This window comes from Macrosteles quadrilineatus, unplaced genomic scaffold (assembly GCF_028750875.1).
Source record: "Macrosteles quadrilineatus isolate MER2022 unplaced genomic scaffold, UCM_ALF_1.0 Scaffold_3__2_contigs__length_128488019, whole genome shotgun sequence".
Classification (NCBI taxonomy): Eukaryota; Metazoa; Arthropoda; class Insecta; order Hemiptera; family Cicadellidae; genus Macrosteles; species Macrosteles quadrilineatus.
Genome location: NW_026542596.1, coordinates 83,041,139 through 83,060,165, shown reverse-complemented (window position 1 = coordinate 83,060,165; position 19,027 = coordinate 83,041,139). Strand labels below are relative to the sequence as shown.

The 19,027-nt window shown below is 33.7% G+C and overlaps 1 protein-coding gene across 4 annotated transcripts in view; it reads left to right on the top strand.

The window, feature by feature from the left end:
• The window catches only part of LOC128988384 (probable elongation factor 1-delta), a 35,105-nt gene extending 29,490 nt beyond the window's left edge, over positions 1-5,615 (top strand). For all 4 annotated transcript variants that reach the window (XM_054409632.1, XM_054409631.1, XM_054409630.1 and 1 more), the window contains 2 exons: positions 4,682-4,797; positions 5,371-5,615. In XM_054409632.1, coding sequence (XP_054265607.1) covers positions 4,682-4,797; positions 5,371-5,409 — 155 coding nt within the window. In that variant the 3' untranslated portion in view covers positions 5,410-5,615. The remainder of the gene's footprint in view (positions 1-4,681; positions 4,798-5,370) is intronic.
• Positions 5,616-19,027: the final 13,412 nt, after the last annotated feature.

Genomic DNA, 19,027 nt, shown 5'->3' with positions numbered 1-19,027 from the left:
AAAATAAAAATTTGCAATGCTTTACCAGTTGCAGGATTGGGGAATTGGATGAAGGAGTTACAGGAGTTAGGGGTAACAATTTCTGATACTCATTCAGGGCCTATTGATATTTTGATCGGTGCAGATGTCGCTGGAAAACTTTTAATGGATGAGCGAATAATTTTGAGTTCAGGTCTCGTTGCAGTAAGAACCTTGTTAGGATGGACTTTGTTAGGAAAGACTCCATCTACAGCAGTGGTATCTACAGACTCCCCTAATGTCATGACTACTCATACAATGTTGCTGAAGGACAAAACAATCTCACAGCTATGGGAATTAGATGTCATTGGAATTGAAGATCCGAATTCAAGGAAGAACAAGATTGAATAAGAAGTTGAAGCTACAGAGTTTTTCAACAAATCTGTTCAGATCAATGATGACGGACGTTATGATGTGCCTTTACTTTGGAGAGAAGGCCATCCACCCTTGCCGGCCAATGTCAACATAGCGGTCAAGAGACTTGAATCAACAGTGAAAAAACTCCAGGAAAAGAAAACATATGATGTTTATGATGCCACGTTCAAAGAATGGGAACAAGAAGGTATAATTGAAGAAGTCTCATACACCGCTGACTTTGGTAAGTTGGGACATTATTTGCCTCATCGGCCCGTCTACAAGGAAAACAGTACAACAAAGGTAAGACCTGTCTTTGATGCATTCGCTAAGGAGTATAATCAACCTTCATTGAATGACTGTCTCAGTAAGGGATCTAATTTGATTGAATTAATTCCTTCCATTCTGTTTCGCTTCAGATTAAAAGAAATAGGTGTCATTTCTGACATTAAGAAAGCTTTTTTGCAAATCAGTTTGTCTAAGTCTGATAGAGATTTCCTAAGATTTTTGTGGTATGATGATGATGGAAACCTCAAAATTTATAGACACAAAAGAGTAGTTTTTGGTGTGACCTGCAGTCCATTTTTACTGGCAGCTACCATTAACTATCATTTAAGTTTTGCTATAAGGGGAAATGGATATTCCAAGCCTTATGTCGAACAGCTCATGCATAGTTTCTATGTCGACAATTGTGTAACAAGTGTGAGCTCTGAAAGTGAACTGAATGATTTCATTTCCCAAGCAACTAGTTTATTTTTAGATGGGAAATTTGAACTTAGAGGGTGGGAGTTTACTGACAAAACTCTCTCACCTACTACTCAACCTGTTGGTGTATTAGGTATGCTGTGGGACAAGAGAACTGACGTGCTTAAACTTAATGTTGATTTTCTCAAATCAGTTGACTTGCAAGTAGTTACAAAGCTAAAATGCTTTCTATTACTCACAAAGTTTATGATGTTGTTGGGATTTCTTCCCCAGTAACACTGCTCCCTAAGATTCTATTGCAAAGGACTTGGTCCATGAAATTCAAATGGGATTAAGAGGTTTCAGATGACATAAGATGTGACTTTCTAAAATGGTTCAGAGATCTGGGATATTTAAGTGAGATTAACATCCCTCGTTTTTTCGCTGGGGAGGATGGTACTTTTAGTTTGCATATATTTTGTGACGCTAGTAAATTTGCATATGCTACTGTCACATTTCTAAGGACTGAGGCCAATGGATCAGTATGTCTGATTTAGAAACACATTTTTGGAGCGATTCAACCACAGTCATATCTTGGATTCAACGAGAAGACAATTGGGCTACTTTTGTTTGGAATAGATGTCAAGAAATAAGGTCATTATCTTGTAAAGACTCATGGAGGTATGTACCTGGAAACCTAAACCCCGCTGATGTAGCTAGTAGAGGATGCTCGGCTAAGGATCTAGTTGATTGTAAATGGTGGGAGGGCCCTCAGTGGCTAAGACAGCCTCCAGAAGAATGGCCAAAAGTTAAAATGATTTACAACGACGAAGAAATCCACAGTGAAAAGAAGAAAGGAATCGTATCAGTTTGTACGAATGCTGAAGAAACTAAGTCAGGCTGGTATTATAAATACTTCAGCAATTTTGAAAAGATCGTGCGTATGGTAGCATGGATAAATAGATTTTATAATAATTGCCGTAGAAGTGAAAAAGTAAATGGTTCCTTAACCCTGGAAGAAATAGAAAAAGCTGAAGCCAATGTTTGGAAACTAGTCCAGAAAGAGAGTTTTTGTGGGCTGAAAGATGCTAAACTTGCAACATTATGTACTTTTGAAGATAAAAATGGTTTGATTCGTGTAAAGTCGAAGCTTACTGACAGAAACGACCACGAAAACTTCAGGACACCAATAGTACTACCATCGAAACATCCTGTTGTGCAAATTTTAATACGCTCTAAGCATAACAAGGCTTGTCATGCAGGAGTTCAGTATTTATTAAGCATTTTGCGTGAAGACTATTGGATATTAAGTGGGCGAAAAACAGTAAAATCTGTAATATCGTCTTGTGTGAAGTGTCTAAGATACAAAGGGAAAAGTCTACAAACTGGGCCAATTGGTCTTCCAGAAGACAGAGTAAAAGATGCTGCAGTATTTCAAATTAGTGGTGTCGATTTTGCAGGACCAATATATTTGCGAGATGGTCAGAAGGCTTGGATATGTCTTTTTACCTGTGCTGTTTATCGCGCAGTTCATTTAGAACTAGTTTCAAGTTTGTCAACTAATGCATTTCTACAGGCTTTGAGAAGATTCATAGCTAGAAGAGGCAGACCCTCAATTGTATACAGCGACAATGCGACCAACTTTGTTGGCGCAAACAATGCCTTTACGCAAGTTGACTGGGATAAAATCCAGGAGTACAGTTCGGTCCAGCGAATTAAATTGAAATTCAATCCCCCTTCATCACCTTGGTGGGGTGGCTGGTGGGAGAGATTGATAGGAATGATGAAGCAACTTCTTCGGAAATGTTTGGGCAACTCAAGTTTAACTTATGAAGAATTCCAGAATCAGTTTTAAATGCACGTCCCCTCACATACATCTCTAACGAAGTGAATGACTTGATACCTTTGACTCCAGCAATGTTCTTGACCGACATTAAAGAAACTGGAACACCTGATGTGGACAAAATTAATCACGGAGAGTTGAACCGCAGGGTCCGGTACTGCCAAAAGTTAAAAGAAGATCTGAGAAAGAGATTTCGGAGCGAGTATTTGGGAGCACTAATGATGAAGTCGAAAAGGTCAACAAGGGACATACAAGCTGGAGAAGTTGTCATTGTGGAGACGGACGACAAAAGACATCTAAATTGGCCTTTGGCAGTCGTAGAAGAACTCATACCGGGTAGAGATGGTAAAATTTGTCTCGCAAAACTCAAGACAAATTCAGGAATAATTTTGCGGACTATCCAAAAAATTTACCCTCTTGAAATACAAAATTGTGAGAAAGAAGAGTTCCTGAAAAATGAAAAAATTAAGAAAAAAAACGAAGCAGGATAATAAAGTGATAGATAAGAAAACTGTGACTAGAAGTGGACGGATGGTTAAACAACCAAAAAGGTTTCTCCACTAAAAACCTTGTGTTGAGGAACAAGTTACCTTATGTTCCTCAAGGTGGGAGGATGTGAAAAATGACTGATGAAGTTATGATCGATGCTCATATTTGACTGGACTTGTGCTTAATATTTTATAGATTTGAAAATCAGCTGTATTTTAATTGTATAATTTTGACAGTTGATTTATGTTTACTTTTTGTAAGTTTTCTAGAATAAAAAACAATGATGAAATTGCTACATTTAAAAAAGAATAGATTTTTTCTGTAATTTAGTTCGAATGGTCTAATTTAAACAAAAGTTGAACCGTACAATGTTTAATTGTTTCTAAGTTTGATTTGTTTCAGTAATTAATCCTTTTACAGGAATTGAGAACAATTCTAATTTTATTATAACCAGAAGAATTGTAAAACTAATAATACTGTAGACTGATAATAAATTAGAAAGACAGCTGATTTGAAATTCTGTCGCAGCAACTAGAAACATGTGTGGAAATAGATTTCGTACTGAAACTGTTCTATTAGGCCCATCATACATTGCAGCCTTGTTTAGAACAATAAGTTTCTGTCTAGTTTGAACTTGTTAGGTTTAGTTTCAAAGCATTCAAGTTAAAAAAAGAGCTTGTCAAATGTGTATCCGCAACCTTAAGATTTAGGGTTGTAGCTTATTACATTTTATAAGTTGGATTTGAATTTTAACAGTAATATCATGCACGCTCTTTTCGTAAAAACCTATTGAGTTCTTAAATGTACAGTATTAATTTTATCTTAAGTTGTGCCAAAAAAGGAAAGTAGTCAATTTGAATGCACAATTTAAATACTTCTGAATAGGTTTTAATGAAATTGTAACCACAAATTGTTTACAGGACATAATTGCTTGAAACAAAATGTTTTGGAAAAATTCAGTCAGGGTCTTCATGGTTCCCATAATGTGTTGTAAAGAATATGAAACTGTATGCTTACAAATCATGAACAATGCAAATGAGATAAAAGAGAATTTGAAGTTACAATTAAAAGTAATAAAAAAACAATTGTTAGTCTTTTCTCAAAATAAATATAACTTCAACCAAAAATTTAAAAACACTGCCAAGTTTTGAATGAAGTTTTTGTCTTAATGTGACTTAGTAAACCCTAATAGATGCACTAAAGTATTATGTATGGTGAAGGAACAGCAAATATAAATGAAAGTAGTTAAGGACTGTTTAAAGTAGCTAAATATTTACTTAGTGTTTGTTTCAGCCAAGCTTGTTCCTCTGGCTTACGGTATCCAAAAACTACAAATATCCTGCGTTGTTGAGGATGACAAAGTTTCTGTAGATGACCTTCAAGAACAAATAGAGGCTATAGAAGACTATGTAAGTATTCGTTAAAATACTATTGTTTTATCTATTAAGATAATTAGGGGTCTCCAGGCCAGAACTGTTTACTTCAGGGTACATTTAAAATTTGGCCTTTGTGTCTCGGTTAAAAACCGGGTTGCTTTGGAAAAAGTCAAATCGTCAACTTCAATCGTAGTCACAGCAAAATTTTTAACCAACATGACAAAATCTTGAAAACCCTCCGCAGTTAGGCAAAATCAAGGACATCTTAAAACTAGGTAGGTCATTGTGAAATGGTTAATTACCCATCATACATTTTTGTGAAAATATTAGATCAAGATCGGTACAAAAATCAAAAGCTCACACATCCCTAACATTAACGACTCTCATTTCCGGCCGGAACCGATCCCTCAGCCAATTATTGGCCCAACCTGACCTGAAAATATCAGGGTCCCACAGACCCCTGAAGAGAATATTCCTGCTCACTAGCATAAGTAAAAACAATTATCCTGTTCAACTTGGGCTTGTTGGGTTTAAGTAAATACATTTTTTTTAATACTGCATGAAATAACTTAAATAAGCTTACACACGCCTTTTTCTCTTTTTCAGGTTCAAAGTATCGACATCGCTGCGTTTAACAAGGTTTAATGAAATTTGTATTTTAATTAAATTTGCAATCTTCAATGTAATCCACCTAGTTACTTCACCTAGCCTCAGACTGCTGGTCAATGTTAAATGTTAATGTTTTCAACACAGTAAAAACCTATCCTCTGCAATGTGTCTAATATTTTTTTTGTGCAATGCAACTTGTAACATTTGCAATAACAATCAATAAATCGGTATGTGAATTATTACTTGTATTGATTTTTTTATTTTAAGTACCTTTCCACATTCACTATCACCATGCCGAAAATGAGTGACACCTGTTATGGAACAAGTAAGAACTCTCAATTAGTCAAGAAGAGTACACACAGGGGCGTTGCCCAAGGGGGTGGGGTAGGGGGGAGCCCCCCCCATCATATTTAGAAAGTGTAAAAGATAGGAAATGTTTGGGCATTTGAAACTATGAGTTTGGATTTTGCTAAGTTTTAAACTGCTGTTTCAGAAACCATAATTTCTAGTTATTTGTGTATGTCAGCTATAACGAGGCTTTAAAGGTAAAATACCATTCTTACCGTTAAAACTTAATAATAATTAGTATGGAAATGTGAGGGATATTTTTTTGTGTATGAAACTTCTGAGTACACAATATTGGTTTATACACTTAACTCACTCTGATAAGTGTGATGATGTGAAATAGCTAAGCCTTTAGTACAAAAATATAGCACAGTACTAATGTATAGTACTACGCATAGAAACTTGAAAACTTGACACACAGGTTCTTCTGTGGGTCAAGGTTCAGCGGTACTGATGTCATATATTTCAACCTATAGTATTACAATGTTAACTTTTTAACCATAATCATTATTTTTATTGCCAAAATTTAACAGTGAGGAATATGAAATGCAATGAGAGGCCAAATATTTTCTATTCAAGTTGTGTTTCTGAAGATGCCTATTCTTCTAAATAAAGACATTTTTCATTTCATTTCATTATCTTACTAATATTATAAATGTGAAAGTTTGTGTGTTTGTTTGTTTGTTTGTTTGTTTGTTTGTTTGAAGGTCAATCATGCTTTAACTACTGGACGGATTGAGCTGAAATTTGGCATGATGATAGCTCATATTCCCGATTAACATATAGGCATATTCTTATCTCAAAAATCCTTTCGGGCTCCGCCCCAGTGGCTCTGTAGTTTCCCATGTTAACCGTATGAGTATTCATATTTAAAGGGAATTAAATAATTTAGTCAGCTGTTTCAACTAAAAAAGTTGGTTCTATGATATGCAAAAGTATTAAAAAGTTTTAAGATTTACCAACAGGGTGCAGCACTATCATTTTTTTGCATTTATGAAAACACCCAATTTGAACTAAGCAGCAACAAAAAACTGTAATAGGCTATTATGAGATCTGTCAAAGTAGGATTGTTTACAGCTATGTTTATGTTTATAATTGCATGAAAAATTTGTGATATTTTGCGAATTATAAATAGTTTATTTTTCTATATTGTTTAGGTGAAGTGGTAGAACATTATGACTATAATAGATACTGTTAGAGGTGGGGCGAAAACAACGCAACGGTTGTTTGACAACGGTTGTGGCGCGGCAGACGTTGCACAACTAAACGGTTGTGTAGAGCTGGCAGTTGTCGACAACGTTTTCAGGGAGTTGTCGTTGTCGTTGTCCACAGGTGCGCGACTGCTAAACGCAACGCTCTACAACAACTGTTTGGTTCGGTTGTGGTTGTGGGCTGGCCAGTGGCGGGTGTTATCCAACTAAACGGTTGTGTAAAACAGGCTGAGGCAGTAGTTGTATTCAATCGTTTCGCGGCGAAGTCGTTGTCGATGTTTGTATAAGACTGAGGTTACCTGAAAAACTGATTTCTTTCTTATCGTTACCATATAATAAGATGCAATTCTATTCTAAGTTTGTCGTTTATTCAAGATCAGTTTAGATTTACTGCAAAAATCGTCTGCTAGCTTAAATTAGTAACAGTGCTTTTAATCACTCTTAGATTTGTCTTATTTTCAGTAATTTTAATGTGTCTTACAAGTTAAAAAGTGTTTTAGAATGTTTAAAACAGTATAGTTAATATTTCAAACATCTAATTTCTTAACTAAAATAAATTTTAAACTACATTTCATTCTTGAAACTTCTACTTACATAGCATGGAATAGGCCTACTGGAATAACAGGAGGTAACTTGAAGATTTTGTATGAAGATATTTATGATTTTTAATTGAAACAGATAAAGTTGGACATTTGCTGTGATTATATATTGAAACAAACATATTGGATGGCTATTTTATTTTGATAACTTTGTTAACAATAATTTTACTGTGAGAGATAATGAGGAATGCTAACGTTTGATAGAGCAGGAGTAAGCACGAATTGATACACTGACAAGCTTACTGACAGACAACCACAGCCCACTTGTTTGTTATCAGCTGTTCACTTCAATCAGCTGCTAGCTGACATCAGCTTACTGATTTGTTTACTTTTGGTTTTGCATCTACCTCACACTGCTTTATGTTAAGAACAATTTATATAGATATTGTTTTTATTATTGTATTTTTATTATCACTTTATCTACTATTATAATAAATCGGACTTGAATTTATTAGTGGTGAACTGAGTAGCTGCTATTTTATAATGAATAGATTGTAGATTGAATAGTTTGAATTAAATAATCTTAAATAAATGCTTTTAGTCTGCAACTATGGAAAATACAAATAATAAGAAAACAGGGGCTCCAAAAGGATGGAGAAAGGAATATTCAGTAAGGAAAAAGGGTCAAACAAAAGGAAAAATAGATGTTAATTTTATTTCTCCTGGGGGAAAAGTTATTCAAACAAAAAAACAGCTAATAGGCTATATAGCTGCTAAAAAGCTTAAAGTTAACATTGACGATTTTGACTTTTCCATAAATTCAAAATCACATAAAAATAAAAAAAGTTGCATACAAGAGGAGTCTTCTGATGAAACTAACTCAATTTCAAGTATGGGAAGTTCTCAAAATATTCCAGAAAACTCCACTCTTGAAATCATCCAGTTCTCGCCAGTTATTCCTCAGACCACTCCAAAAGTTTCTGACACTGACAAAACACCTTTGACCAGCCATCCCCCTTTAAACAATAATAATATACCCTATGATGCACAAAACAATCAAAGTCAGTTAAAACCACCTATTAGCCAAGTTAGTGCAGAAGAGGATGTGTGTAAATCTCTGCTTGAATCCAAATGGGTGACTGATGACGTAGTACAAAGTTACTTTGATATGTTGAATAACAAAATGAACTTAAAAGATGTTCACTTCCTGAATCCTGTAGTTACAATTGCAGTAAAAACCTTGGTCGAGTACGAACATATTTTACAGTCACTAGATCTTGTGAATAAAAAAATCATATTTATTCCTCTAAATGACTCCCCAGCTATTCAAAGGATCGGTGGATCTGGCTCACACTGGAGCCTGTTGGTATACAATAGGTGCCAAAAATGTTTCTACCACTTCGACTCAATAAATAGCAAAAACACGGCTCACGCAAAAACCCTTTCCCGCAAATTCACAAAATTTTTCAATCTTGATGAGGACATTCCCATAATCAATGTGAATGTTACTCAACAAAATAAAGGGTTGGACACAGGATACAATGGTGACTGTGGGATCCACATGCTTTTGACCACAGATGTTTTATCTAAGAATCTTGTAGAGACAAACTGCAACACTTCATTCAGTATTGATTTTTTTCAAAATATAATACCTCATGTTGCACCTGAGGATATTATAACAAAAAGAGCCCAACTAGCGCTACTTTTACACAAAAACCAACACATACATTTTGACAAAAGCCTGGTTTGCGGCTTGATGTTTAGCAAAAAGAATGAAACAAATTGCAAACTGTTGACTGAAAAATGTAAAATGTTGGAAAAAGTAAATACAGATCTTTTAGCTAAGCTTGAAAGAAATAACTGCCAAACCAACAACTCTTTTAATAAACAATCAAAGAACATACAAAAGCCTACAAATCAACATTCCCCAAAAAGAAGATCAGTTCTAAGCCCAAATCATTCAAATAAATTTGTTTTACCTACATCTAACAAATTCAAACCGCTTGAAGAGGACATACAACAAGCCACATCTCCAGAAGGATTTGGAAATGGTCCAATCCCTACTAAACAACATTCTCCAACTCTGACAGTTCTAAGTGACAGTCATGGTAGACACTTGGATCATCTCATAAAGAAAAAAAACTCGTCTCTTCAAGTTTGCAGTAACGTAATGCCAGGTGCACATTTGGATGTAGTAATGAGTAAATCTAAAACAATAGCAAAAAATAAATCTGATTATGTGGTACTCATTGCTGGAGCGAATGATACTTACAATGGACAGAAACAAGTAGTTCTCAATCATTTGAAACCCGCAATTTTATCCCTAAAACCTTGCAATGTCTTGATCGGCAGTATACCATTCAGACGCGACTTGGCTCTCAATCACCAAATTAATGAAGACATTATGGAAGTTAACCTTTACATTCATGAACTTTCACAGACTTTACCTGGTGTTAAATTCTTGGATCTTACTGGTTTGCCTGCCCGCTGTTATGAACCATCTGGTATTCATCTGAACTTTCTTGGAAAACAGTTTTTGAGCCAAAAAATCAACATACTTGTGTCTACACCATCTCAGGGCATTACAAAACATCAGTATGCTATACCTCACAACGATAGTATCACGATCTTGAATCAAAACATGGATGAGGAAATCAAGAAATACAAAAGTGACAAACATGTTGCATTTGCACACTGTATATCTGCAGATGTAAACAGTCATAGAAATATGTCGGCAGGAGTTGCCGTTGTTTTTCGGAAGCAATTCAAAAGACCTTCTCCATCAGATTTTCTCAGCCACCACCTTACATGTCAAATGCCTGCTGATTCTGCTGTTGTTTATGGTCTAGTGACTAAGGCTCAGTACAATCTAAAGCCAACGGATGAAGATTACCTTACAGCATTCACGCAGATGGAGGAAGATTTCAAGAAAAAAAAACTGAAAGAATTAATATGCTCCCCCATGGGCTGTGTTCGTGACAACATCAAGCTAGAACTGTTTGCCAAGAGAATTGTCAAATTCCAGAGGAACACAAATGCTCAGGTAAAGATAGTTACATACGAGCAGCCTTCGGCCAAAAGGGTTCTATTTCAAGGGTATCCTCATTTGGAATTCATCAAACGCTTACAACAGCTCATCTCTACTGAAAGCTTGATCCACACTGACCCAAACTCCAGCAGTTCGCAAGTCTCGACTTCTAACTCTCCTAAATTGGATACTGATTCTCCTTCTACAGTGAACCCACCAACCCCTTCATCAACCTCTTACTGGAAAGGATGGTCTACTCCTATGGCACAGACTCCAGACACCAACAACAGATGGCTACAAAACACATCAGACTTCCCTTCTCTACCTACACCGTCATTTTCAAGTGCAAATGTTTGTGATAAAAGTGAAGTCATCTGTTCAGAAAGTCCGAGTGAAATTGTACAAAAAGCTGTTGGGTGTGTTGCTTTTGCTAATAAACCACTGGTCTCCGATTTAAACTCCTCGGCGTTACATAGGAAAAACCCTATTTGAACAAGGTAGCTAGTTTTCCAAAAAAAATAACCAATACTATTCAATCCACCTCAAAAAATAACTTACCTTTCACTGTTTTTCATCAAAATATTGAAAATTTAATAAGTCGCATTGAACCTTTGCAAATTATATTAGATGAAATAAATCCTAGAATCATAATTCTCACCGAACATAATATCAAAGAAGATGAATTAAAATACCTTAAAATTAATAATTATGTTGTAAGTGCTTGTTATAATAGAAAATCTACGGTAAAGGGGGGTGTAATGATTCTCTCCGAGGAGGGTATCTCTGGTAGGCCGGTGGTCTTGCCAACATCTGATACATGTTTGGGTGAAGATAAAATTTTTGAATTCTGTGCTGTTAGTTATAAGTTAAATGCTTGTAAAATTATTGTAGTTGGTCTGTATCGCTCACCCTCATCAGATCCATTTGAATTTTTGAAACGCCTAAATGCATTAATTAACATTTTGATTAAAAGATGTAAATTTATTATAATTGGTGGGGACATAAATATCAATGTTTTGGTGGATTCAAGGGAGCACTTAGAACTTAAGAATGTATTAAAGAGTTATGGTATGAAGTATCTTGTAAAATTTCCAACTAGAGTAACTTCTACAACTGCCACTTGTATTGATAATTTTATGTCAAATATTCCCACAAATGTAATAAAAACTGAAGGTTTAATTTCTAGTTTATCTGATCATGATGCACAAATGATTGAAGTAAATTTAGCAAATTCTTTTAGAAATGATAATGAGTATATAACGATGCATAAAAGAAGTTTTACAGAACAAAATATAGCAAAATTTTCAAACATGTTGTCTGTAGAAAATTGGTTAAATGTATATTGTGCCCCAGTTGAAATTAAGTTTGATGTATTTCTAGATATTTTTTTATATTATTTTAATATATGTTTTCCAAAAGTAAAATGTAGGAAACCCCGTAAAAATAAGAACAAATGGATAAATTATGATTTGTATGAGTTGCAATCAGAGCTAAAAAATTTAACTGAACTAAGCAGGTCATCTCATGATCCTAATTTAGGTAAGAGTGTCAAGGAGAAGAAAAAGGAGTATAAAAAAAAGATTTTTGACAGTAAAGTTAAACATTACGAAAAACAAATTAGAGAATCTTCAAATGTTAGTAAAACTACTTGGAAAATTATTGGAGAAGAAATTAATATTAAAAATAAGCACATTGAAACAAATATAGCACTGAACTCTGGTGGATCAGAAATAAAAGATCCTTGTTTGGTTAGCAATATGTTTAATGATCATTATATTAATCTAGTTGAGACAAATGTAATTCCTAAGTTGAATCAAGTTGCAGCTTCTTCCAACATTTCTTTGCCTAATTATACTGATTAAGTTTTTGTTCCAACTAGTATAGAGCCTCATCAGCTGGAAAAAGTAATCATGTCCTTCAATAATAAGTTTTCAACCGGTTATGATGATATTCCTATAACAATCATAAAACATGCCAGAACCTATCTGTTACTACCGTTGTGTCATTTAATAAATTCATCTTTTATATCAGGTATTTTTCCGGACAAGTTAAACATTTCTAAAGTAAAACCTCTATTTAAGGCAGATAACTGTAAAGAAGTTTCAAATTATCGCCCACTGTCATTACTTCCTGTTTTTTCCAAAATTTATGAACGAGTTATGGCTATTCAGTTAACAGAATTTTTAGAGTGTAACAAACTGTTAGACAAAGAACAGCATGGTTTTAGGGCCGGGAAATCAGTAATAACTGCCAGCATTGATTTTATTGAGTCAGCTTTAAATTCTTTGGATAAGGGTAATAAAACAATTGGTATTTTTATGGATCTTAGTAAAGCTTTTGACAGTGTATCACATTCAAGCCTACTTGTAATTCTTCAAAAACTGGGAATAAAAAATAGGGCTTTTTCATGGTTTGACTCTTATTTAAAAAACAGAAAACAGTTTGTTGAAATTAAACATATTAATCATTTCAATCAGTTAATACACCGTAATTCGAATATTAAAGATATTAAGTTCGGAGTCCCTCAAGGCTCTATTCTGGGTCCATTACTTTTTCTATGCTATCTTAAGGGTTTACCTAGCATCACACCTTTTGATAATATCACAATGTACGCAGATGATATAAATTTGCTGATATCACGTAAAACTCTTGATGAAATCGAAGTTTCCGCTTTTAACCAGATTTCAACCTTAGAACAGGCTCTTAACGAAAAATGCTTGCTACTGAATCCTAATAAAACTAAGTTCATCACTTTTACAGCTTGCTCTAGAATTAGACCTGCACCTGAGTTGACAATATTTCTTAATGATCATGTGTTGGAAGAGGTGGATAATTCTAGATTCTTGGGCCTAATAATTGACAAAAACTTAAATTGGAATAATCATGTTTTATCAATTTCTAAAAAGTTAGCTTCTGGTTTATTTGCATTAAGGAAGGTTTCTAAATTTAGCACTTTGGTTACAATGAAAACCCTTTATCATGCCCTTGTACAGTCTCATATCGCTTTTGGTATTGTTTTATATGGTAATACCTCAAATGAAAATTTAGATGAACTTCTTATCCTTCAAAAACAAGCAATAAGAATAATTTTAAAGCTAAATTGGGATGATTCTGTTAAACACCTATTTACTGAATTGGAATTTTTGACTGTATATAGTCTATACATTTTTGAACTTATTTTGTTTATAAAAAAGAATTCTCATAGAATAGAAACGTTAGGACAAAACCATAGTTATAATACTAGAAACAATAGAGTATTTGCTTATACAAGCCACAATCTTAAATTATATGAAAAGAAACCTTCCTATGCAGGTATTAGATTCTATAATGCTCTTCCGGTGGATTTAAAATCCACAGAAGATTTTAATGTTTTTAAGAAAAAACTGAAAAATGTAATGCTATCCAAACCGTTGTACTCTCTAGATGAGTTTTTTTTATTAATGTAATGATATAAACTCATCTCTAGGTCTATTTCATGTATATTGCAGTGAAATCATTAACATCTAATATTTTTGTATAATGTAGTAAGTTAGAAAAATGTTTAAATTGACGCTATTCTATGTACACATGTATGAAAAATGAATAAAGTTATTTTGAATCTTGAATCTTGAATCTTACTCCAATTAAACAATTAAATTTCAATAAATAAAAACAATAAATTTTTAAACAATAAATCAATTTCAATAAATTTTCAATAATTAAATTAAATTTCTATTAAACAAGTTAAATTTATAATATTTGAAATTAAAACCGGTTTTGTTCACAGAGGACATCTATGCTTAATAGAAACTTAAAATTATGTTATATTTATAAACTATATAATACCTATTAAATTATCTCTAGGTTACACACGCAAGTCATGCATCATAGCAACAGGTTACTAGGCTATGGCCAATTTAATTTCTAAAAGCATTTACTTTCTATAACTAAAACAAAATGCAAAATAGACATTCACAGCAGTCGACGACAACGCAACCGTCTATTCACAACCGTTGAGCTACTAAGCGTTATCGTTGAAAACGTAAACAGTGCACAGCCACTACGCAACGCCAGTGCCAAGGTCAACAGTTGTCGACAACCGTTTAATTAAACGGTTGTCGCTCCGCAACCGTTGTGTGCACAACGGTTGTGTGATTTTGGCAGTTGTGCCCATCCCTAGATACTGTAAATTTAAAGAAGCAAATTTTATCAAACTTTTTCCTCCCCCCATCGCAAAGGCTAAGTTGGAGTATAACTGCAATAAGCATTTTACACTTATATGCCAACCCCGTACGAAGGACGGGTACTCTGCTAGTCTTTTAATAAATCAATGTAAGTTCATCCGTTGATTATGGTAGTTTCAATAGAAAATTTGGACACAACTTAAAGAACTGAACTGGTAAAAATTATAATTTAATCTGAAATTGCCATTGATGACGTTTCTCTGTTTCCACATCTTAAATCTAGCAAGACTGCTATCTCAAGACTAAGAAAACGTTTTTTTACTGGTTGTTATATAAATATTGGCATTGCCGTTAGGTATAAAATTTGGGAGTGTTGCTGAAGGTCTAAGTCCCGGAAGGTCTAATTAGACCTTCGACACACATTTTGCAGTTTGTACTTGTTGCTGAGGGTCTAATCTGGTAGTATGTCGAAGGTCTAAGTCCCGGAAGGTCTAAGAGTACAGTCAATGCAAAAAACTCATCCACTGATACTGTTTTAGACCTTGCGGGATTAGACCTTGGGCACACAATGTATATTTTGTAAATAAATTATTATAAAATAAGAGTTGCTGAAGGTCTAATTCCCTGAAGGTCTAAGATTCGAGTCCCTGGAGGTCTAAGATTCGAGTGCCGGAAGGTCTAAGATTCGAGTCCCTGAAGGTCTAATTCCCTGAAGGTCTAAGATGCGGGCGGGCATTGCGTCGCCAGAGATGAAGGCTACACAAGCAGGCAATAACGCAACAACTTTTAGAGTTGTAATATTCTTAGTGATAGTTTTAATAACTCTCACGTCTTTTTTTTGCTAGCTCGTTATTACAAGTACGATGGAGATATAAAAAAAATCCTTATTTATATTATATCATTGATTATTGGATACTTTAATTTTTGTTATTGGCATAGTTGCTGGGCCATAACAGTTGCTATAGCTCAGAATAAATCATTACATCAGTTTAAATTGGTAATTAAAAACCATTGTGCAATCGGCATAAGTAAGTTAAATAAGTTCGGCAGAAATAAGTTAAAGTTGGTGTTAAAAGAACATCGTTAGTTTCCTTGGTGTTCAGGATTCTGTTTTGTTTATTTCAGGTTATCTTAGCCAATAAATAGTTTCATCCATTGACTTTATACCACAGATGTTAATGACTAATTTCATATATATGTATGACCATTGATTAATCTAATCTTTATATTTTTTGTGCTATAACTTATTTGTGAAGATTAATAATGTCACACGTTTTTAATAATGTTAAAATGATGGGTAAATAAATAGTGATTGAAATGTTGTACAGAAATTGACTATTCTTATTTTGACTTTGATAATTGACAAACACATAATAAAACACATTAGTAACACATTTAATAACACATATAGTCAATGTTTCATCTTACTAATATTATAAATCTAAAAGTTTGTGAATTTTTGCGTGCGTGCTTATAAGGCCGGTTCCGAGGCGATCGATGTGATTTTCCACCGTGGGTCCGAGGTCCCCGCTTGTTTCGAGGTCCTGGTGAGGGACCTCGGATCCAAATACAACCGAAAACGTGTTCGTTGCCAGAGAATAATTTTAATATCAATATTAAGTGATTTTGAGCGAGACCTTGGAACCCTAATGGAAAGTTTAAAACTTCTTCGCGGAATTTCCGATAGGAACGTAGCGATAGTTTTTACTTGTACACAGTGTGCAATCTATTTATCTATAATATTAAAACGAAACACTGTTTTTTTATTTTACGATTCTGAATCAACCACTCGACGGATTTACATGATTTTTGTGTTGAAAGAAAGATAATTTTGAGAACTAGGGAATGTCGAAGCCATAATTTTAGTTTTGGGTCCCAGTTTTATTATAAATTAAGTTTTAATTTTTAAAAAGTCTAGCAGCCAACGCTAAGATTCTAAACTAGCTTTCGGCATAAAATAATTTGCTTAATATAACAGCTGTAAACATTCAGCTTTTGTGTCACAAATTCAGCATTTGGATAAAAATGTAAAGACATACTTAGCGTTGACTTATTTATACTATGTGTAATGCTAATCATTGATACGTTCAATTCTTCTGTAAGAGGATGACAGGATTAATTAAATACAAGCTGCTATACCCGTGCTTTGCAACGGGAAGAAAATGTGACCTAGAGAGCTATTAAAGTAATTCTGATGTGTGTTTCAAAATATAGCAAGTCTATGATTTAGTTTGAAAATATAATCTGATTTAATTAAAAGTGTAAACCTACTTACTTTCAAACTCCTACTTTTTATGTTAATAGATTCAAAAGTATATGACAACATACCTTAGTGTAGCAACAGCATCAATTTCTTCATATTGATGCTTCACGAATGACATGTTTTACCATAATTCTTCAACTTTAGTCAAGCCTCTTTGCATGTAGCTTATTAAAGTAATTCTGATGTGTGTTTTAAAATACGGCAAGTCTATGATTTAGTTTGAAAATATAATCTGATTAAAAAGTGTAAACCTTCTTTCTTTCAAACTCCTACTTTTTATGTTAATAGATTCAAAAGTATATGACAACATACCTTAGTGTAGCAACAGCATCAATTTCTTCATATTGATGCTTCACGAATGACATGTTTTACCATAATTCTTCAACTTTAGTCAATCCTCTTTACATGTAGCTTACTATATAAATTACAAAATGAAACTTTACAAAACGTATACAACCTTTCTTTAAAACAAAACATAACCCTCCTAAATCTACATAAAGCATCACAAACATCTTTTTCGAGTAAATAAACAAACAACAGTTCATTGTACTGACCAGCTGTTTCATTAACTAAATTAAATTAAACTTTGGAAGCATGCCAGGCGTAGCCCTTTGGAAATCAGACTGTGGGGCAGAGCCCTTAGGAATTCGTCCATATCAATACTTTTCGGCAAATCTACACACTCTAAGCTTCATTTTTATGTGACATATGCCTATATTTGTATTTGTTAAATGGCCTTAACCGTTTACATAAAATTTGATTGTATCACTTTAATAATATAATAGGTACATAGTAAAATACTAGGATGTTCAAAATATTTTTTAAAGCAATCTTTCTAATCTTGATTTGTTTTAGAGCAATATAATTTGTTTTAACTAACAGCTGGTTAAATATAAACTATGGAACTATGAGGTTATTTTATTTACTCTTATTTTTTCATTGATTATAGGAAATAAGTCAGATTAGTAGAGATAATTAGACCACAGTTTAAAATAGTTTGGACCAAAATTAATTAAACCACAGTACAAATTGAGGCTCTGTACACGAGCCTAATAAAAAAGGATAAATGCAAATTATTTTACTGCTCCACTTTTCAAGGAAAGATTAGAAAAATAACAATGTTTACATGTTTTATGAAATCGTGTTGAGTTGTGGTTACGTTTGGGGGTGCCTATATCAGCGCCCCCAAACGTGAAAATATCACTTTTATTTAAACTATGAATATATTGTAGTTTAAATTAACTAATATGGGAAATTACGATGTACATTTATTCAATGAGGGTGGGTAATTATCAAGGATAGAACTGATAACGGTATGGATAATAAACATTGACAATTACGTCATTAGCTTTACTATCGTGTTTACTTTTTATATTCCTGCTACATGTGACCAGTTCTTTTTTCAAATGAATGTTATTTGAACCAAACAGCTGTTTCAAAACAAATTGTTATTGTTTTTACTTTTCTTTGTTTAGACTTATTTATTTAGTAATTAATGCAGTGAAATTGATACAAAGGATAGGTGTGACGATTAGTTTGATGTTAGGACACCAAAGTTAAATTATGTGTACTGTGAATTTTATTGGATATTATCGTTTTATTTTAGGTCGTTTCTATTCAGACCTACTGGAAATTGTGTATAGTAAGTTAGTTGTATTGTGGCATTGTGGTGATAATAATTATGGAAGAGGCAGGTATGCTATAGAAGGTAGTATCGTTGACTAGATCTATACACTTCTCAATAGACTATTACCTTTGACTATTGGATACAGAAGTTGTATAAGATAAAGAAGTGTTGTATTAATAGTCAAAGCTATTACTCTCTCTACTGTATGCTACTTATAATCAGTGTGCGTCTGTGCGAATCGGCTGCAAATCTCACTTCAACGTTTTTCACATCGTAAAAATTGCAGAATTGCTGTTTTATTGTAAAATTATCGGATTTAAAATGCATAAAAACATATTTGGTCGCACAACATTTGTTTAAAGTTGATTTTTCACATTAAAACTGCAAGAAACTTTGTCTTTTTTAAACTAGCTGATCTGAATTGTACACGGTTTTAACTGACTACTGAATTCCCGTACGTAGGACGGGCTAACACCTC